The sequence below is a fragment of the Halichoerus grypus genome, chromosome 7 (assembly GCF_964656455.1).
Source record: "Halichoerus grypus chromosome 7, mHalGry1.hap1.1, whole genome shotgun sequence".
In the NCBI taxonomy this organism is placed as follows: Eukaryota; Metazoa; Chordata; class Mammalia; order Carnivora; family Phocidae; genus Halichoerus; species Halichoerus grypus.
Window position 1 is genome coordinate 111,931,030 of NC_135718.1, and position 22,592 is coordinate 111,953,621.

At 40.0% G+C, this 22,592-nt stretch overlaps 1 protein-coding gene across 1 annotated transcript in view; it reads left to right on the forward strand.

Moving 5' to 3' along the window:
- The window catches only part of COLGALT2 (collagen beta(1-O)galactosyltransferase 2), a 106,271-nt gene that overhangs the window by 76,568 nt on the left and 7,111 nt on the right, over window positions 1-22,592 (forward strand). The window contains exons 7-10 of the mRNA XM_036076724.2: window positions 9,062-9,138; window positions 12,938-13,044; window positions 20,123-20,255; window positions 21,365-21,492. Of these exons, the coding sequence (XP_035932617.1) occupies window positions 9,062-9,138; window positions 12,938-13,044; window positions 20,123-20,255; window positions 21,365-21,492 (445 nt within the window). The remainder of the gene's footprint in view (window positions 1-9,061; window positions 9,139-12,937; window positions 13,045-20,122; window positions 20,256-21,364; window positions 21,493-22,592) is intronic.

A 22,592-nucleotide genomic window follows, 5' to 3' on the forward strand; every position in this document is an offset into this window, starting at 1 on the left:
CAAGAGATGGTGAGGATACGAGCTAGGGCAGGACCAGGGGGAATGGAGAGGAAGGAAGAGATTAAGAGAACCTCGTGACATAGGCTTGAAGGGACTCAGCCAAGAGTCTGTGGCTGAGCAAAAGGAAGCAGAGAAAAACTTCTAAGTTCTGACTTGAGTGCTTTGGAATCACTGTAGGAGCTTTAAATGGTATAGAGCACGCAGAATAAAGGGGACGTTTGCAAAGAAAAATCATGAGTTCATTTTTAGACCCACTGAGTTGCCTGCGAATATCTATTTCTTGCTTCCCACCTTCAGACAGTAAATGCCTTGTTCATCATATTTGTCTCAAAGTATAGTCCTTTGCCTGTCACCTAGTAGGCACCCAGTAAATATTTGTTGAATAACTGAATGAATAAATGAGTGAATGAGTTTAGGTTGAAATATCTAGGGAAGAGATGGAGAGATGAATCTATCAAGCCTAAAGACTTGAGTTGAGATTCCATCAACAAGATAATGTGACATCCCAGAATTTCAATAAAACAGGAGTGTGAGATGTGGAAGGAAGTTCAAGTAAGATAAAGACTGGAAGTCCAATGGATTTTTCAGCTAATGCCCATAACAAGGATGGTTTCGAAAAGGCTGAATCAGAATTCAAAGTGTTTGAGAAGTAACTAAGAAGCAAGGAAATAGAGAAAAAGGAGAGTTTTTTTTTTTTTTAAAGAAACATAGTTGGGACCCGAAGGTAAGAAAGACAATAATAATTTAAAAGATTCATCTGAAGATTCCTTTAAATAGCAGGCTCTCCTACTGTATTTATATAAGCTTCTGTTTGCAAAATATCAGTCAGCTCAATATGCCCGGAGCACATCAGTGGTGCTGAGTAAAGTACGTCCATAGACTATACTTGGGATGAGGAGAGGAGCACTCCTACCATGACAAGCTTTGCATGCTGATGTGCATGATAGTTTGTAAGCCATCCAGTCTTTCCTCATCTCAGTGTCCCTGGGTTTGAAAAAAGCAACAAGAGATACTATTGCTCTCTAAGTATATAGAGAATAATAAGGATAATGAACAAAAAATCCAGCCTTCCTTGGGGGGGATGAGAATTGAATAAGGAGCTAGTTCATTGAGACAGTATTTCTTGAACCAGCCCTTAGGAATTTCTTTTGTGAATTTCTTTAATACATACTGTTTCTGCCTATTGTCTATGTTCTAGACAAGGGCAGTATCTTACTGCCTTTTATCCCAAGCACCTAGCACAGTGCATGATATATGGTTGCTACCAAACAAATAGTTGCTGAATGTATGACCAAACAAGTGAAAGAACGAGTAAGGGAACACATGAAAACTGTATTGCAAAGAGCACTGAACCTGAATCCAAAATAATGAATTTCAACCCAAGCTCTGTCACTTAGGAAGGGGGAATTCACCTCTTGGAGCTTTAGTTCCTTTATCTGTGGAGTGAGGATAATAGCACTTACTTTGCAGGGATAGGAGAGGCAAATAAAATAATGGACATCAACTCCATAAAATATTGAAGCGTTGTGGTTATTAGGACTCAGTTTGACCCTTGGTAATGTGCGTCCCCTTATCACCCCCGTTTCATCGCCATCAGACTTGACTCCAAGTAGATGGCAGCTCAGAGAGGGACGGTGAGAGCCTTGCCTTCTCTTGTTTCCCCCCATAGAACTGAGAGCACAGAAGCTTCTCTGTACATAGAAGCACACACATTGTCAATAAAGTTTTTAATTATTATAAATTACAATCATGCACAACACCATGCTATGTAAGTAGAATTCATCTGAAAAGAACCTATAATTTATAGCTGTCATTATTGATCTCCCAATGCATACCAACTCTAATCTTAGGCACTTTATATATGGCATTTTATTTAATTCTTGCATTTACCTTCTTTAGTTATAATTTTGTTAAAATTTCAGATTCTGAATTTTAAAAAGTAGAACATAATTGGAGTAAGAAAAATGATTAGAAAAATAAACCTTTGAGGGTAATAATGCAGAAATACAGACTGGAGGCCACTGTAGGATTAAGAAAAGGATTAATCATGAAATCATATCTGTCAAGTGTCCTCAGGAAAGATGAGCCAGATGTTAAAACATTTTGCAAAGCATCTGGAATCTGGCTGCTAATAGACTATCCCAATTGCAGCATTAGAACAAGAATTATATTTATGTACAAACATTGAATGCCTTCCTACAATCTGTGAGTCACTCTATGAGGGATTCAAAACATTTTACAACCAATTCTCTGTTTTGGGTGTACCTATTTAACTGGAGACACAGGACAACCATTAAAAGATCCCAATAGCACAGTACAGTGCTTTGTAAGAGGAGCACATATAAGACCAGTTGGAATTTGGAATAGGGAGAAATTGCTGTGGGCAGGTGTGTTCTAGGAGAGTCCACCAAGCCCTGGTGGTTCTCAAGCTGGGCTTTGCTAGAAGTTTAAACAGAAGGAGTGATACAGTGAGGGCACTATAGGCAGAGGAAACAGACTGAGCAAAGATATCATCCAAAAAGCATTCTCACCCTGGAAGAGAGTTGGCTTTGAATAGTAGAAGTAAATAAAATTTGAGGGTTAGGGTGGCTTAATTGTTGTGGCCCTTGAATTGCCCAGCTAAGGCAGAATGCCCATCCTGAAAGCAATAAGGAAGCAAGGAAGATTTTAGAAGAGAGAGTCAGGCTGTAAGTACTGATTAAACACTTACTATATTCCATGGATCGTTCAAGATGCTGGAGATACAACAGTGAGCAAAATCAGCAGAAGCTTCACCATCAAGGAATTTATGTTCCAACACAGAGAGATAGACAATCTACCAAGGGAGCAGCCACATGAATACTTGGGTGAAGAGTGTTCCAAGTAGAAAGAACTACCGGGGTGCCTGGGTGGCTCAGTCGGTTAAGTGTCTGACTCTTGATCTCAGCTCAGGTCTTGATCTCAGGGTCATGAGTTCAAGCCCTGCATTGGGCTCCACACTGGGCAGGGAGCCTACTTAAAACAAAACAAAACAAAACAACAACAACAAAACCCCCCCAAAACTACAAAGGTTGTTAGGAGAGATTGTGATGCTCCAAGAACAACAGGCCAATGTAGTCAGAGTACAGAGGAGTTGAGTAGAAGGAGATGAGGTCATGAAGGAAGATGTGTCCAGATCAAGCAGAGCCTTGCGGCCACAGCAAAAAATTCAGATTTTATTTTAAGAGTAATGGGATAACATGTGGGGTGGGGCGGGGGGAGTGGCATGATGTGATGTATGCATTTAGAAAGATTACTCAGTCTGTGGTGTGGACATCTGAGTATAGGAGGAGCAGTTCCTCTCTCTTGGTGAGAGAAGATGGTGGTTGGGATGCAAGATGTAGCAGGGAGGTGATGAGAAGCAGATGGAGTTAGGATATATTTTGTTGGTAGAGCCAACAGGACTTACAGAGACCTGGATGCAGCCAACAAAGGAAAGGAAGGGATCCAGATGACACCAGGATTTGGGCCCGGGATACCCTTTAATGAAATAGGAAAATATCTGGGGAGGGAAGTTTTGGTCATGTAAGCTTACGATATTTTTAAAACATCTCAGTGAAGAAGTTAAGAGATATTTGGATATGAGTCTGGAGTTCAGGGTCGATACTCCAGCTGGAGACAGACATTTGAAAGTCATCAGCATTAAAAGGACATTTGAAGTCATGGAACAGTGCAAACTTGTTTAGTAAAAGATCATAGAAAGAGAAGAGGGGAGGGAACAGGACAGATCCCTGGGGGAGACAAACAGCCAAGAAGCTAAAAGGAAAAATTGAGAAGTGTCTCAGGAAGGAGCCAGCTGTGGCTGAGAAGTCCAGTAACATGAGGATAGGGAATTTAACATTGGTTCTGTCAAGAAAAGATCTGTGATGACCTTGATAAGAGCTACTACGGTGCAATAATGGGGACACAAGCCCACTGGAGTAGGCCAAAGGGAGGACAATGGGGAGTTGAGAAAGTGGAAGCTTGTTGAGATGGGGATAGAGACATAGGATGGTGGCTGAAAGGGAATGAGAGATCAAAGGAGAAGTTGTTTTGTGTTGTTTTTTAGCATATTCATATACTAACAAGATTTTAGCATATTCATATACTAACAAGAAGGATTCAGTATATAAGGAGAACCAGATGATGTAGAAGAGAAGAAGGCAGTTGTGAGGCTGAAGTCCTTGAGAAAACAAGAGGCGTTGTAATCTAAGACAGTATTGGAGAAGTTGTCCGAGGTGGGAACAGAGAGGCTTCTTCCACCCTAGCAGATGGGAAGGAAGAATGTGTAGGTACAGATGCAACTGGGTTTGTGGACTTGAGGTGGAAGGAAAAGGCAGGTCTACTTTGACTATTTTTTTTATGAGGTATGTAGTCCATCAGCTTGAGAGAGATGCTGGAGGTGTCAGGAAAGAGGACAAGGCATGAAACAGATCGCTCGGAGAGTGGGAAAGTAAATTTACTATGGAAGCATAGCTGCATCATTTGGCAGTGTCGAGTGCCAATGTGACATCTGTGGTTGTAATTTTAAAGTGATTCAGTCAACACAATTGTGTGAATTTCTCTTGCAGTATTCTTGAGGCTGAGTAAGTGGATAATCAAGTTGAAGCAGGATTGGGATTTTACCAAGCAAGATCAGTGGAAGCAGATCAAGAGTCTTTACAAGGGGTGGTTAGAGTGCTAGCCCAAGAAATCTAGGTTGGATACCGATGGACACGAGTACATGAAAGAGGTGATGGAGGCAGACATGGTAGTGGGTCACTGAAAGAATGATTGTTAGTACAGGACCTAGAAGCCCCGTTGTCAGGTGGATCACCATGCGGATGCTAAAGTTTTAAGAATGATGGCAGGAACAATGAGATTGTGAGCCAAAGGCTGTCATCATCAGTGGCTGAGGGGGGCATGGCTAGGGGGCAGAGGGTGCTAACATACACTTCAAAGAAGCTGGGGGTTTTGAGGGATGAAAGGGAAACAGTTTGGGAGTGAATTGGAGGAGATAAGAAAAATCAGCTTCTACTCTGATGGGTGAAAGAGAAGCAGTGTCCTCCAAGGAAAGCCAAATTTTAGTTAAAATAAAAAGGTAAAGAGACATTCAGAGAAAGTAAGAGACTAAAAATGTCAAAGAGTTGATGAATTACAGACTGGAGTTTCAGAGAGCAGAGTGAGGAGCTGGGGTGGGGTGGGAGACGGGGTGTAGCACCAGCTAAGGTGCACAGGAAGCACTCTGCCCATCACTCTACATGTATTTACTCACTTCATATGTTAGGAGCTGTACAGAAAATTTGGGAATGTGCTTCATGTACAGAAAATTGGGGGATGAATGACAGGAGGCTAGATCTTGTCAAGGTGAAAGAAGTCAATGGGTTATATAAAAGGCGTGAGGGGATTGGTCTTGCAAGTCAGAGCATGAGGTGATGGGAGATCTCACGTGCCCTTCTCGGTAACAACATTCTGGAGCCATAGAATGTCATGTAAAGATTATTAAGATTATTGGACATGAAGTTGGAAGGTCTGATAATATTACCAATCACTCACTATTGGATCTTGGCACCAATTATTCCCTGTTTGACCTTGGGCAAGTCTACATCTGGGTGGGTCTCAATTTCTTCATCTATAAAAACAACCAAAAGATAAATGAAGACAAATGATGTCATGAATATGAAAGCACTTAACAAATTGCAAAGTGTTGAGTGTGACTGTTGTGGTCAAGACCAGTGCTGTGCTTGAAGGAGAAGATTATTTTGACAATAGTGTGCATAACGAGTTAGAATGAAGTAAGACCAAGTGCATGAGAATTTGAAAAATATTAAAACAGCCCAAGCATGGGGGCGCCTGGGTGGCTCAGTCGGTTAAGCATCCGACTCTTTTTTTTTTTTTTTTAAAGATGTTATTTATTTATTTGACAGAGAGAGACATAGCGAGAGAGGGAACACAAGCAGGGGGAGTAGGAGAGGGAGAAGCAGGCTTCCCCGCAGAGCAGGGAGCCCGATGTGGGGCTCGATCCCAGGACCCTGGGATCACGACCTGAGCTGAAGGCACACGCTTAACAACTGAGCCACCCAGGCGCCCCAAGCGTCTGACTCTTGATTTTGGCTCAGGTCATGATCTCAGGGTCGTGAGATTGAGCCCAGCATTGGGCTCCGTGCTGAATGTGGAGCCTGCTTAAGATTCTCTCCCTCTCCCTCTGCCCCTCCCCACCAGCTCATGCCCTCTCTTTCTCTCTTAAATAAATTAATTAATTAATAAAATTTTAAAAAACCCAGCCCAATCATGGTGAGTGAGGATCCGAGCTAGGGTGGTGGCTACAGCAATCCAAGAAGTTCAGGACAACCTCAGGATTATGATTAAATGATTATGATTTAGTTAGGATTTGGTACAAGCATGATCTCTCAAATATTTTGGGGGGCATGACTGAGCTGGCGCATTGTACACTGCTGGATAGTGCGTGCTCCAGTGTAGACTACAGAAAAAGCAACAAGTGATGGTCACCCAGGAGCAACGACTTAGCTAACTGAGCTTCTGTGAATTCAGCCCAGTTGCCAAGACCAACTTGATGCCAATGGCTACCAAGGACCAGCTTTGGGGGCAGGCCGAGTGGGGGTAAAAGGTTCAGGAGTCAGACTTAGGTTCAAGTACCAGCTCTATCAGCTCTGTGACCTTGGGCAAATTGTTGAAGCCTTTGTTTCTTTATCTGTAAAAATAGGGACACTCATACTTATCCCATGGTACATGTTGTGAAAATTAAATAACTGTGATTATATATGTCAAGAGTGTAGCCCAGAGTTCAGTGGATAATAAGATCTCTATCATAGTAGTTGTGATTATTATTCCTAGGTCTTGAAACTATCCAGTAGCCAGTAAAACATATTGTCTCAGTTGGTGTGGCACAGTGAGGGGCTATGTCTAGGGAGCGATTCAATGAGGGACTGATAAATTATGAACGATGGAGTCAGAAATGACCTCAACCAAAGCTGGGATATACCTGACCCTCAACTCTGATGAAGCGAAGACACATCCCTTCTCCTTGCACAGTAAATTTCTTAGGTCTGACTTGTATCATTCCCCGTCTTTCCCAGTGGCTTTGCTCTGTCTTCGGGGACAAAACCCAGACATATTTCTCATATTTTTGCTCAATGGTGGCTTTCAGAAGCCAGCCATTTGTGGCTTGTGGGGGACACTTGTCCTGTGATTGCAATGACTGCCCCTGTTTGATGGAAGCAAAATGGCTAAAAGCAGCCTCTTTGGCTGAAATGTTAAAGCCACGCAGGCCATGTGAGTGCCAAACAGAGACCAACAGCGTGAAAAGAGGAACTCAAAATATAACCCCCTCCCAACTCCAAGACCCAAGGAGGGAGAGCCAGACAGCTCCTCAAACAACATTATGAACAAAAAGGAGTTTGTATGCTAAGTTTCTTTCTCTCAAAAGCCTAACTCTGTACATGGTGGCTCTTCCATCAATATTTGTTGATTTAAAAAAAAAATTAATGAGGAGTGGGGAGGAGCAGAAAGGAACAAAATATTCTGGGCTTCTAATGGAAACAGAAACACATGCACTGTGTATTCACAGAAATGTGACCATAGGGGTTAGGCTTGAATGAATGAGACCAACTCTGTGTTTGGCTTAGGAAACCTGTCTCACTACCTTCTAGAACTTCACATCATTCAATCATAAGTGAAACTGGATGTCATGGTTTCTCTTTAATATCCCAGGGAAGGGTAAGTTAAACAAATAATACTCTTTGGACAGTATCTCAGTCAGAAGGATGAAGAGGTTATGCTGGGATATCAAATAGTGACAAAATCTCGCTGGCTTCCTACAGCAATGGCATATTTCTTGCAATTCAAAGTCCGCAGTGGTCCTGGCCTCCTTCTGGGCAGCTGTCCTCCCGATGTTGGCACATCATTCTAGGCTGCTTCAAATATGCGGCTTCTCCATTATCAACATCTGCTGTGACCGTTGTGGTGGGCAAGGGTGGGAATGGAAGGAGGGCTTGGAGAGCTGAGAAGTAGCAATTCACAAGGCCATGACCAACTTCAAGGGTGAGGAAGTGATTCCTCTCATCTGCCTGGACTGGAGGAGATGGGTAATGCTGAATAGTGGTGATGGCCACCACCAACGGATCCTCAAACCACCCAAGCTACCAGCTCTCACTGTGTTTTCTTTGTATTACCCCTTTAAGGAAAACCAAATGAGTACTTTGGATTTGCAATTCCAAAAATCTTCAAGACCTTTCCAGATTCTCCACTCAGCATTGCTTCCGAACTTTCAAATGTATAGTTTGTAAAGAAAACTTTTTTTCGAGTATGAAATAAATCAATCTTTTATTACTTAAGATGCAGTGTGCCTCCCATCTGGAAATTTACCTGTTAGCCCTGTACCAAGTTTTGGGATGTGGGCTGGCCCTCAAAAGCAAGTTCCTGTTAAAATAAAGGACCTTTTGCATACCTGTAGCTAAACCTGCCTGAATGGGATAAAAATAGTCCCAGACTAGTCCCCTTTAAAATATACAGAGAAAGCATTATTTAGAAGAAGTCTGGCCTACTTTTGAGGTCTTTCATTATGAGCCACAGTAAATAATAGCTTAAAAGTTACTGAGTTTTTACTATGTCAATTTACTGGTGGTGAGTGCTTTGCATGCAGGTCTCATTTAAATTTCACAACATCCCACGAGATACACTTTTATTATCCTGATTTTTCACGTGAAGAGACAGGCTTGGAGGGTCACTTAACTCTTCCAGACCTTCCCAGACCAAGGTTTGGACCCAGATCATCTGACTCCAGAGCGTTCACTCTTAACCATCATCCTAGACTGACTCTCATCTCCTCTGAAAATAAGTCTTAAGGGAAATGGAGTGAATATTGCAGTCTGTGTATGAACAAGCATTCTGGAAGCCCTGGCCATCAGGGTTCTTGTGTATCCACTCAGTCCTGGAGAACTGCTGAGCAGTTATCCCCTGCCCCGGACATCCAGACTGTGTTCCTAGACACCAGGTGTGTGGATGGAATTCTGTTCCCTGAGCCTTTCACTAACAAAGCACTCTGTGTGTTTCTTGTGTCTTCCAGTTGATGGTCCTCCAATGGAACCCTCCCAGTTTGTTTCAGTTGTCCCTAAATATCCAGACAAGATGGGATTTGATGAGGTAGGAAAGGTGCCCGTGTGTGCACGTGCACACATGTGCATGTATGTGGCATGCTTACGTTTATATTGGAGTGTGAGCCTGATCTTACATCGGAGAGTCAGCAAAACTGGCTTGGCTGCTGAAAAGGTACCGAGGTCTTGGGAAAACAACCCAATTTGTGTCATGTCTCAGCTTTCTTCTCTTAAAAAAGGAGCATTTGGGGTGCCTGGCCAGCTCAGTCAGTGGAGCATGCGACTCTTGGACTCGGGGTCGTGAATTCAAGCCTCATGTCGGGTGTGGAGCCTATTTAAAAAAATAAATAAAAATAAAAGATAAAAAAAACAAGAATCACATGTACCTGAAACTAATGTAATATTGTGTGTCAACTATATTCAAATAAATAATTTTTTTAAAAAGGTAAAAGGTAAAAACAAATTAATCATTGGGTTAGAAAGACGTTAGTATTTAATCATGAGTGAATTTTATGTTTTCTAGGAGCAGATACTGCTATATTTTGTAAACCTTTCTATAAAGATTCAAGGGTAAAGAGGATAATGTTTTAAGTATTAGAGGACCTTAACTTTATTCTGAGTGGATAGAAACCATTCTGGAACAGTCTGTGCTTTATTTTCTCTGTGCTGTTCTTCCATGGAAAAAGGTTGAGGGCAGGGTTGAGAGGAAAAAGAAAAAGAGAAAAAAAGAAACCTGTTGTAAAACTCTGTCTTTCAGTGGGTAAGAACTTCATAATAGCACTCCGAGGGCCATATTTAATATAAAGTTTTGATTGCATGAAGAAGGAAGCAAGAATATAAAGAGATACTTCTCTTGGTAATATACACAACAGCTACTTGGGAGTGGCTGAAGTGTGACTCCAAGTCACTGAATCCTTTGCGAGTCCCTTATGTCATGTAGCTGCTGATCAGGATTCAAGACTTTGGTGATCTAAAGAGTAGGACGGTGCCTCAGGAATCCACACACTGAGATAGAACTTTTCCATGGATTCTGGGTATGTTATAGGCCAGGCTTTGCGCTGTGTGCTCTTGCCATTGCTCCAGTGAAAGAAAAAGCCTTGCTTATCATTCTGTGCTGGGTCACACATGTCCCCAGCTACAGCCATCTAAAAGCTCCTGGGATAAGCATTGGTATTTCTTTTATAAAATTGATATGAATCTGGGCTTCAGGAATGGGAAAGAATATTTCATGAATATTAAATAGAAAGAGTTAGCAGCTATGATGTTGTTTCCACAGAGGGCAGAATGAGAAGAGATGATTTTAATGTGGAAGAGAGGAACTAGAATAAAGTGCAAATAATTTTTAAAAACAACTGGGGCTGCAGAAAAGTTTGGTCCACACCACGCACTGTCCCAGCTTCCACATCTTACTAGAGCTGTCCTTCCCTGCAACCCTCATCAGCCTTCAGTTCTCCAGGTGAAAGAACACAAGTGTCTTCACATAGACTCATTTTTCTAGTTAAACACATTCCTATGGGGACCAAGCTGAAGGAAATCAAATGGGGCAAAACCAGGATCTTCTAGTTCTGGCCTTCCATTTGGATGGGGGTGTAAGGACTGGGTCACCCTAGAAGTCTTTGGAAAATGCCAACTCTAGGAGGTGATACAGGGTGCAGGAAATAATTAACCTGGGCTCTAGAAGAGAGATAAGATGGTGGAAAAAGGGATTTTCACGGGCCTTTCTCATTCTCCCAGAACTCCATGACCTTGTTGGTAGTGTCTGGGTTGCGTTTGGCTCTGTGGCTCTTTCTCTGTTTACTATTCAGTAAGTATGAGCAAGCCATCTGAGTTTTTCCTTCATGGCTACAATTTTTACTGCACTTGTCCTGGCAGAAGCTGGGACTGAATTATTATTTACAAAAGTCTTCCCAGACTAGAGGTCTCTGGTTTGAGGGGACTATTTGTTGTATTTCTGTTCATCTGCAGGGGGGTTGTTTGGGTTTGTTTTTGTTCTCCTGGAGTGACCTTGGGCAGCTCCATGTACACACAGGAGGAAATGCCCCTTCCTTTCCATATCTTTTAAAATTGTGGGATGAAACATGGCCCATCACACTGTGATCCTAAACAGGAAGAACGTGAAATGTAAAAGAACACAACCCATTAAGTTACGAAGTCCCAAGTAACAAGGCAAATAGAGTCAGCACAGAAATTATGTTTTAAAAAAAAATACTCAGGTAATCAAGAGAAGTAATGAAATCATGATGCACTGAATTCACTTTGCCCTAAATTAGGTGGATAATTTCTTTCAAGAGGACATCTTGTTTTCCCATCAGTTTCTTTGCTCAGAGCTTTACACATGGATGGAAGTGAGGATATTTTGGAAGGAAGGGTTGGAATTTTAGTGTAGGTTTTGATCCAGTAAAACATAGAACATAGTGACGATTACATTCAGAATGACTATGTGAACCAAAGCTTCATCTCCAGTAAAGTCTTAACGCCAGGCTGGTTACAAGACATAGTTTCTTCTTTATTCTAGGCATGGCATAAAGCAAGCTTTATCTAAACCACATATCATAGGCATTTTAATCTGTGTTGTACTTGCAAGATGAAGTTGTTCAACGCCCCCTTTAATGAACAAGCGAACTGGACCCTGAAACATTCAGTGTCTTCCTCAAAGTCATCTGGTGGTTAAGTCAAGATGAAGCCAACATCATTCAACTTATTCCTATGGGTTTCTCCTTTTCCATGCTACGTGTCATCAATATTTCTTGCTGGCAGCTGAAGTCTTGTACTTTAGAGGACTAATTTAATGTTCAGAGCGAGTTTGTTACTACTTTTAGCAAAAGGACCTTGGGAATACACATATTTACCTGTAATAGCGTTCATGAGTCTTGAGGTATTTCTGTGGCTCCTTAAATCTGAGAGTAGTCAGGACTGTCTCACTCTCCATAACTCCCTGCCATGGCTTCATGATATGTATGTGTTTAGGGCAGCCATCAGGAATGTAGGGGCTAAGATGAGGGGCTAAAGATGGACCCAACCCCCTTGGGAAGGAATCTGGATGCATATTCTTGCAGACTTCATGGACTAGTATGTTGTGGAAATGATGCTTTTCCATTTCTCCCTTCTGTCAAAGGGCTGCCTCCAAGGGTAGGGCCCCTTCTCTTTACTTCTTTCAGAGAAATTCCCTTGTCTCTAGGGGAGTTGAACAATTCTGGCCAAGAAGCTCTTAACATTGAGACCTTGATAATTCTGTTTGGAACCTTTGGAAATGCAAGGAATGTGTTACGACTAGATTTTTCTCATTCCTTCAATGACTTGAAATTTATTAGAGTGGATATGAACTTTAAGAATAGCTAATATTTAGAACCCATGAGATAAGACCAGTATCACCCCAGTTTTACAGATGAGGAAACTGAGGAATGGGAACTGCGCCAAGGCAGACACTTAGTAAATAACAGTCAGGATGTAGACTTAGGTCAGCTGACAAATCTAACACACTTGCCCAATTGCCTCCTACCTCGGAGTCTTCTATTTGGGGTTTAATTCGCACTTGGCCTCCTGAAGAGTAATTTTTTTGAACTTTCCTATCTCAAGAACACGGCAAACCTGTCCACCAACAAGCATCAGAGAAACAAAGAGAGGGTGAAGTCACTGCAGATGGTTCAGTTTCGAAAGTCATTCTGTTTGATTTAGTATCATTTGACTTGATATGAAATACAAACAGATCTTCACCACGGTTTTCCCTATTTTCTTCCACTCCTTATTCTAATTAAAACTTTGGTCCTTACATTTACTTAACTTTTCAAACAGCCTAAAGTAAGACTTGAATGATCTGTGTTTCTTTTCCTTTTTTCTTTCTGTGTTAGATTTTCATGATCAACCTCAAGCGCAGAAAGGACAGGCGGGACCGGATGTTACGCACCCTGTACGAGCAAGAGATTGAGGTCAAGATTGTCGAGGCTGTGGATGGAAAGTGGGTTGGGTTTTTCTCTTGAATCCTTGCAGATATGGCTGGAGTGGGGAGGTGCCCTCTCTGACAGAGGGTTAGTGCTCAGCAGGAGGAATCTAGAGTCATTAGAAGATAGACACATTGTTATAACGGCCACATGCAGCCTACTTTGGGAAAAGCTTTATGAATGATAGCAGCATTTAAATTAATTTCACCATGTAGAGTAGGCCCGAAATCCACTCAACATCCAGGGAACTCTGGCCTTCATTATGCTGAAGGCTCACAGTGGAAGTGATTTTCCCCTTTCTCTGGGGGTTTTTGCAATGGTTGTGGTGGTTTCCAGCTTTCCAAAGTGTATTGGAAAGAATGCATTTAGAGTTGCATTTAGAGCCTGATTTAGAGCAAAGTGGCCAAACTTGGGCCACCTGAGGAGAATAAATGAGGAAAAATGCATAACGATCTGTATATCCTGTTGTGTGAGATCTTACCATAGCCTGCCTGGGCTCATCACCTTTCCCAAGAATATGGCAGGAAAGTCCCACAGGGAACTTCGTTGAATTCCTTCAAGAGTTTTGCTATAGCTGTTGTTTATTATTTTGCTTTCCTTTGCCCTTTTATTTGACACTTTATTTCAAGGTGTAGATTTTTGCAAAACCTGCAGTTCCATGTTTTTTCTTAGTTTGGAATGTGAATGGCTCTAAGGAGTATGGCTAGAAGCTATTGTGAAGCTTCTTATGACTTTCAGAGAATTTAATCAGAGTTTCTCAGAATGTGCCCTGGACACCCATGTCTGGTCTCCAAGGTTAAAAGAGAGCAGCTTCCTGAGTCCCAGCCCAGGGCTGCTGAATCAGGACCTGGGAATCTGAACTTAAGCCTCAAGGTGATTCTTTGGTAAGGTTGCCACATAAAATATAGGACACTCAGTTAAATTCATCCCAAACATTGCATGGGCTTACACTAAGAAATTATTCATTGTTTATATGAAATTTAAATTTGACTGGATGGTCAAATTTAAAAGTAAAGTAAATTTGACATGGATGGTCCATGTTTTACTTGCTAAATCTGGCAACATTTTCTTTGGTGCATGAGAGTTTGGGAACCACTGCTTCAAATACCTAAGAGCCCAGATTTTATTTATAGGCCACATGGACCAGGGGAAACTAGTTGAATTGTAAGAGTTCTTTATTTGTTCCTCATACAAGTCTCTTGTCAGATATACAATTTGCAAATATTTTCTCCTATGTGTTGTCTTTTCAATTCATAATGGCATCCATTGCAAAACAAGTTTTTTATTTTGATGAAGCCCAATATACATTTTTGTTGTTGCTTCCGCTTTTGGTGTTATATCTAATAATCCATTGCCAAGTCCAAAGTCACAAAAACTTATTTCTATCTTTTCTTCTAAGAGTTTTATAGTTCTACCTCATAGAGATCTCTTCACATTCAATTTTTGCTCCATTTTGAGTTAATATTTTATATGGTGTGAGATAGGGATTCAGATTCCTTCTTTTGCACATAGTTTGGGTCTCTTAGCACCATTTGTTAAAAAGACTATTCTTCCCCCCCCCCCCATTAAATTGTCATCACCCTTGTCAAAATCAATTGACTATAAATGTAAGGGTTGATTTCTAGACTCTCAGTTGGATTCCACTGATGTATTATGTCAATCCGTATGTGAATACCACACTATCATTTGACTGTACCTTTATATGTAAGAAAGTCCGAGTCCTTTAACTTTCTTATTCTTTTTCAAGATGGTTTAGGCTATTCTAGGTCCCTTGCATTTCCATATGAATTTTAGCATCAGCTTTTCATTTTACACAAAGAAAAGATAGCTGGGATTTTTATAAGAATTGCATTGAATCTGTGGATCAGCTGGGGGGACCATTTCTATCATAATAACTTGAAGTCTTCTGGTTCATGATCATGAGATATCTTTCCATTTATTTAGATCTTTAATTCTTTAATTTTTTGTAGTTTTTAGTATGTAGAAGTCTTGTGTTTCTTTTGTTAAATTTATTCCTAAGTATTTTACTCTTTTTGATGTTATGGTAAATGAAGTTGTTTCTCTAATTTCATTTTTAGATTGCTTACTTCTAAGTATATAGAAATAGAATTGATTTTTACATATTGATCTTATATTCTGCATCCTTGCTGAACTCACTTATTAGTTCTAACACAGTATGTGTGTGTGTGTGTGTGTGTGTGTGTGTGTGTATTCCTCCTCAGGATTTTTTTATATACAAGACTATGTCATCTGCAAATGTAGATAGTGTTACTTCCTCTTTTCTAATCTGAATATCATTTATTTATTTTGTTTGCCTAATTTCCCTGGTTAGATCCTCAAGTAAATGTTGAATAGAAATAGTGTGGACATCCTTGTCTTGCTTCTGATATTAGGGGAAGCATTCAATCTTTCACCATTAAGTATGATATTAATGTGTGGAGGGTTTTCATAGTTGGTCTTTACTGAATAGAAGTTCTCTTTTATTCCTATTTAATTGAGTGCTTTTATCGTGAAAGGGTGTTGGTGTCTTTGTCAGTTTGGGTTGCTATAACAAATTACCATAGACTAGTGGCTTAAAAATAAACATTTATTTCTCATAGTTCTGGAGGCTGAGAAGTCCAAGAGCAGGGTGCCAGTGTGGTTGGATTCTGGTGAGAGGTCCCTTTTATGGTTTGTAGATGCTATTTTCTTGCTGTTCCCTTACATAGCCAAGAGCAGAGAGAGAAGCACCCTCTCCCATGTCTTTTTTTGTAAAGGCACTAATCTCATTTATGCGAGTTTCACCCTCATGACTTGGGGCCCTACCTCTTAATACCATCAACTTATGAACTTGGGGTGAATATAAACATTCAATCCATATATAGTTGGATTTTGTCAAATGCTTTTCCTGTGCCTATTGAGATGATTGTGTAGTCATGTGATCTTTTTGTCTATTGATACGCTGTATTATATTGATTGATTTTCACATGTTAAACCAATCTTACAATCCTGAATAAATCCCATTTGATCATGGTGTATAATCATTTTGATATGTTGCTGAATTCTGTTTGCTAGTATTTTCTTGAGAATTTTGGGTCTATATTTATAAAGAATATTGGCCTATAGTTTTCTTGTGATGTCTTTTTCCAGTTTTGGTATCAGGATAATACTAGCTTCATTGCATGAGCTGGGAAATGTTCCTACCGTCTTCTGTTTTTTGGAAAAGTTTGTGAAAGATTGGTGTTAATTCTTTAAATGCTTGGCAAAATTCCCCAAAGAAGCTAACTGATTATGGATCTTTCTTTGTGGGAAATTTTACTACTAACTCAACTGCTTTACTTGTTATAGGTGTATTCAGAATGTTTATTCCTTTTTGAGTCATTGATTTGTAATTTTCTTACAATTCATTAATCTTTTTCTAGGTTATCTAAGTTATTGGCATACAATTGTTCATAGTATTATCTTATAATCCTTTATATTTCCCTAAGGTCAGTAAGTGTTTGCCCACTCTTTCATTCTTTTTTTTTTAAATAATTTGAGTCTACTTTTTTTTTTTCTTGATCAGCTTAGCTAAAGGTTTATCAATTTTGTTGATCTTTTCAAAGAACCAACTTTTGGTTTTGTTGATTTTTTTCTATCGTTTGTCTATTCTCTATTTCACTTATTTCCACTCTAGTCCTAATTTTTTCCTTCTGCTTGCTTTGCGTTTACTTTGCCTTCCTTTTTCTAATTTCTTAAAGTGGAAGATCAGATTATTCATTTGAGGTATTCTTTTTTAATATAGGCATTTATGGCTATTACTAACCCTCCCAAGTACTACACTAAGTGCATCCTGTAAGTTTTGGTATGCCTTGTTTTCATTTTCATTCATCTCAAACTATTGTCTCATTTCCCTTGTGATTTCTTCTTTGACCCATTAGCTATTTGGGAGTGTGTTGTTTAATTTCACATATTTGTGAATTTTCCAAATTTCCTATTGTTATTGATTTTTAATTAATTCCATTGTGGTCAGAGAACATGCCTTATATGATTACTGAGGCTTAATTTGTGATCTATATGGTTTTTATGGTTTAACACAAGGTTTTTCTTAGAGAATGTTGCATGTGAACTTGAGAAGAATGTGTAGTTTGCTGCTGTTGGGTGTCACGTTCTATAGATATGTCAGGTCTAGTTGGTTTGTGGTGTTGTTCAAGTCTTCTGTTTCTTTGTTGTTCTTCTGCCTTGTTGTTCTACCCATTATTGATAGTGTCTTATTAAAGTCTCCCAGTATTATTGTTAAATAGTATCTTTCTTTTCAGTTTCTCAGTTTTTGCTTCATGTTTTTGCTCTGGTGTAAGGTGCATGTATAATTACAATTTTTGTCTTTCTGATGGGTTGATTTTTTATTAATCTTTATCTCTAATAATTGCTTTTGTTTAAAAGTTTACTTTGTCAAATATTAATATAGCTCCTTCAACTCTCTTGTGATTATTGGTTACATCCTATTTCATCCTTTCACTTTAAACCTATTTGTGTCTTTGAATCTAGTCTGTCTCTTGTAGACAGCACATAGTTGAATCATGTTCTGAAAAACTCATTCTCCTAAGCTCTGCCTTTGATTGTAGGGTTTAATCCACTCATATTTAATGTACCCCATTTATGTCTGTCAGTCTCCATTTGTTTTCTATATGTCTTACATCTTTTTTGTCACTCTGTTCTTCATTATTGCCTTCTTGTGTTAAAAAGATATCTTCTACTCTATCATTTTAATTCTCTTATTGTTTCTTTTACTACATTTTTGTAGTTATTTTCTCAGTGACTGCCATGGAGATTACAATGACCATTTCAATGTATAGCAATCTGGTTTATATTAATACAAACCTCCTATAAGAAAACATAGGGGATAAGGTCCTCAACATTAGTTGTGCCAATGGTTTTTTGGATTTGACACCAAAAGCAAAAATAAACAAGTGGGACTACATTGTAAAAGAAATTATCAACAAAATGAAAAGGCAACCTACCTAATGGGAGAAAATATTTGCAAATCATACACATGATAAGGGGTTAATTTCCACAACATATAAAGACTCATACAACTCAATAGCATAAACAACAACAAAACTCAAATGACTTGACTTAAAAAATGGGCAAAGGATCTAAGTAGACATTTTTCTAAAGAAGACATTCTTTAGACAACAGGTACATTAAAGGGTAGACGACAGGTACATTAAAAGGTACTAAACATCACTAATTATCAGGGGAAGGCAAATCAAAACCACAATGAGATATCACCTCATATTCTTAGAGTGGCCATTATCGAAAAGACGAGAAATAACAAGTGTTGACAAAGATGTAACGAAAGGGGAACTCTGTTGTATTGTTGATTGGAATGTAAATTGGTGCAGCCACTATGGAAAACAGTATGGAGTTTCCTCAAAAAATTAAAAATAGAACTACCATATGATCCAGCAGCTCCACTTTTGGGTATTTATCCAAAGAAAATGAAAAAACAACTTCAAAACAAAACAAAACATATGTACCCCCATGTTCATTGCAGCATTTTTTACAATAGCCAACCTAAGAGTCCTATCAGTGGATGAATGGATAAAAAAGATGTGGTACATATAAACGTATACAATGAAATATTCATCCATTAAAAAAGGAAGTCCTGCCATTTGTAAGAACATAGATGGCTTTTGAGGGCATTATGCTAAGTGAAATAAGTCAGACAGAAAAAGACAAATACCAGATGGTCTCATTTATATGTGGAATCTAAAGAGAAAAAAACCCCAAATTCATAGATACAGAAAACAGAGGTGATTGCCAGAGGCAGTGTTGGAAGGTGGGTAACATGGATAAAGGGAGGTGAGTAGGTACAAACTTCCAGTTATAAAATAAATAAGTCATGGGGCTGTTGTGTACAGCATGGTGACTATAGTTAACAATACTGTGTTGCTTATTTGAATGTTGCTATGAGAGTAGATCTTAAAAGTTCTCATCACAGGAAAAAAAAATTTGTAACTATGTGGGGTGACAGATGTTAACTAGATTTAGTGTGGTGATCATTTCATAATATATACAAATATCAAGTCAATATATATCTGAACCTAATATAATGTTGTATGTCAATTATATCTTGATTAAAAGAACCAGCTGAATTTCAGTGGTCTACAGAAGCTTAGCTTCTATACTGCTTCATTCCTTTCACCATCCTTTGTTCTATTGTTGTCAAACAATTTACTTCTTTCTATATTATATGCCCTTTAACAGAGACTTACAATTATTGCTTTACACAGCTATAATTTAAATCAGAAAATTTAAAGAGAAAAAAAGTTATCAATGAAAAACATTTATACTGTCATTTATATTTACCTATGCAGTTACATGTCCCCATGCTCTTTATTTCTTTATATGGATTTATGTCACTCTCTAATTTCCTTTCATATCAGCCTTAGAACTCCCTTTGGTATTTCTTGTAGAGCGGATCTGCTGGTGACAAATGCTCAGTTTTTGTTTATGTGGAAATATTTTAATTTCTCCTTTATTTTTGAAGGATAGTTTGATTAGATATAGAATTTTTGGTTGACAGTCTTTTTCAGGGTAGCACTTTGAATATGTCAACCCACTGCCTTCTGGCCTCCATGGTTTCTGAGAATCAGCTGTTAATCTTGTTGAGAACACTTTGTATGTAGGGAGTCACTTCTCTCTTTCTGCTCACAAGATTGTCTCTGCTATTTTTGTTCTTAACTTCAAAAAAAAATTAGGCCCAAAGGAAAGACATGCACATGTACACAGTTCTTCCTGTCCTCATCCCCTCCAGTATTTAATGCTATTAGCCACTTGGCCTTCATTAGGAAAATACTTTTTCAAAGCTGTCAAAAAAACTGGTAATACTTAGAACTACGTTGGCAATTGTGAGGGATATACCCAGTATGAGACATCCTCTTGTCTTTGCCAAGCTTGTAATGCTGCCATGACACGTTAACCCTGAGGGGCTCCTAAGGGATGATGGGAAACCTGAGAAGTCTTCCTCAATTGCAGAAGGGCTCTGAGGAACATCCAGAACTCTCTCTTTCTGGCTTCTGTAGGGGGGACATCTCAACTTGTTAATTTTCAGACATGTTCTCTGTCATGCAGAGCACTCAACACAAGTCAGCTGAAGGCCCTGAATATTGAAATGCTGCCTGGATATCGAGATCCCTACTCCTCTAGGCCTCTCACCAGGGGTGAAATTGGCTGCTTTCTCAGCCACTACTCTGTCTGGAAAGAGGTAAATAATGCTTGTTTTAGGTATGCAGTTTTGTAATAAGGAGGAAGGAAAGTGGGACTTTGTAGGTGAATTACAGCCAGATATAAAGTGAAGCCATAACTGTTCTGGAAGTATGCTTGGAAGTTTCTGTTACCTCGTGTCTCCCTCTGACACAAGGCCAGCAACAAACAGTGAGAGGGAGCCTTGTTGCCACTTGAGATGATAACAGGGGAAGATACCCAGGTTCAGGAGGCCACACTCCTTTTGACGCATCCTTATCCTTAGTAGGAATGCCTTGTATTGTATGTATCTAGCATGTCATCATTTATTAAATAATTTCATACAAGAAGTCACACAGAAATCATATGAAGTGGGTCAGGACACATGGGCTCATTTTATCCAAGAGAAAATAATTAAATATCTTGTCTAGGTAAGAAGTGGCAAAGCCAGGACTTGAACCCATGGCTTAGATGGAGGGAGGTATTGGAGTGTGGGGTTCTTGATTAAGGGTCAGTTCCCACAAGAAAAGAGAAAGCCCCTAAAGAAGGACCCCTTGATTGCCTTCCCTCTTTGAACGACCCAGTCTATGCCTATTTTTTTTCTTTAAACTTTAAGTGAAATGTAATAGATACATATAAAATTAAATAGATCGTAAAATACAGGCCAATGAAATTTCACAAATAAAATAAAAATACAGCCATGTCAACCAGCACCCAGCTCAAGAAACAGGTTACCAGCACCCCAGAAGCACCTCCTCCATATTTCCTTTAGGGAACAGTCCCTAAGGGTAATCACCATCTTGACTTCTAACAGCACAGAATAGTTTTTTCTGCTTTTGTACTTTTGTTTATGTGAATGGAACCATAGGGTATTGAGGTAAAGCCTCTCAGGATTACATTCGGGAGATTCATCTATAACATTGCATTTAATTGTAGATCGTACATCCTCATTGCTGAAAATATACCCCAGTTTATTTATCCACTCTACCATTGATGGCATTTGCTTAGACTCCAGTTATGAGCTATTACATACTGTGCTACTATACTCTTGACTTTTTAATATATATTCACCTAATAAAAAATAGGTATTGGACTTCTCATAAGGTCTCTTCCCACTGATGATCTTTACAGGTGATTGACCGAGAGCTGGAGAAGACTCTGGTTATTGAGGATGATGTGCGCTTTGAACATCAGTTTAAGAAGAAGCTGATGAAGCTGATGGATGACATTGACCAGGCTCAGCTGGATTGGGAACTGATGTGAGTGGCAAGACAAGCTTATCTCAGAACACTGGGAGGACTCAGTCCTATTCAAGGGCAACAAGCTCCACCTCCCCAGCTGATAGGAGATAGAGCTCACGCTTCCACTTCGCCAACTTTCTCTCCATAAATGTTCCCACAAACAAGAAGTGAGTGGAGGACAGGCCCTGGTTTCTGCATCTATATACTCTGTGGGCTGAGAAAGAAACTGTGGGAGATTCTTGGTGAGACCTGGAGCCTGCCTGCCGGTGAGGGGTCTTCAGCCTGAGCACAGCAGAAGTCCCACCAGTGAAGCAACAGGTGCATGGAGAGGTGTGAAGAGAGAGGGGGAGGCATTCATTCAAGGGCAAGAGTCCTGTGTTACACTTGAGAGCAGGTTTCCTCTGTAGCCTCTGAGAGTATGGGGGCTGAAGGTCAGCATGAGAGTGCCTCTCTTGGGAAGGGAAGTGTGCAAAGGCTTACCAACGTAATGCTGGTTCTGAATTGACACTTAGTTAATGCTCTGGTAGCTGTCTCTGGGAATTAAGTGTCTCTCTGTCTCTCTCTCTCTGTTTCTCTCTCTCTCTCTCTCCCCTTCTCCCTCTCCTTCCCTCTCTCTCCCTCCCCCTCGAGCTGTGTCCCCCTCCCTCCCTCTCTTCTGTCTCTCACCGCCCCCCTCATTTTCTTTTTAAACCAAATGACACTTTTTACTTTTGTCCAGTGAGGCAGAAAGTTCCTAAGCATTATGTACGCTCCCCAGCTGTGTGTCGAAGGCAATTTCATCAAATCAGAGCCTGTTCCTTTGGAGTGGCTGCAGCAGACAAGCTGTCCCTACTCCTCCCATCCTCGGAGGGAAACTTAACTGTGGGCCCAAGTGGAATACTTGTTCTCTCAGAAAACATACCATTCTGAGCCCAAAAGAAACCTAGTAGTGACTCAACTAATCCATGGGGAAGAGACCCAGAATCAGTATTGTGTAATAAAAAGAGATTGGCTCCCTGTCAGATGTCAGCCATGTGATTAGATTCTGCACTGTCCCTTAGGATCCTTGTCTGTTCCTATAACCCTCCAGAGGTCCCCGCACCTCAGTCTGAGTCTAGCGCTCTGCAGCTGGTGGCTAT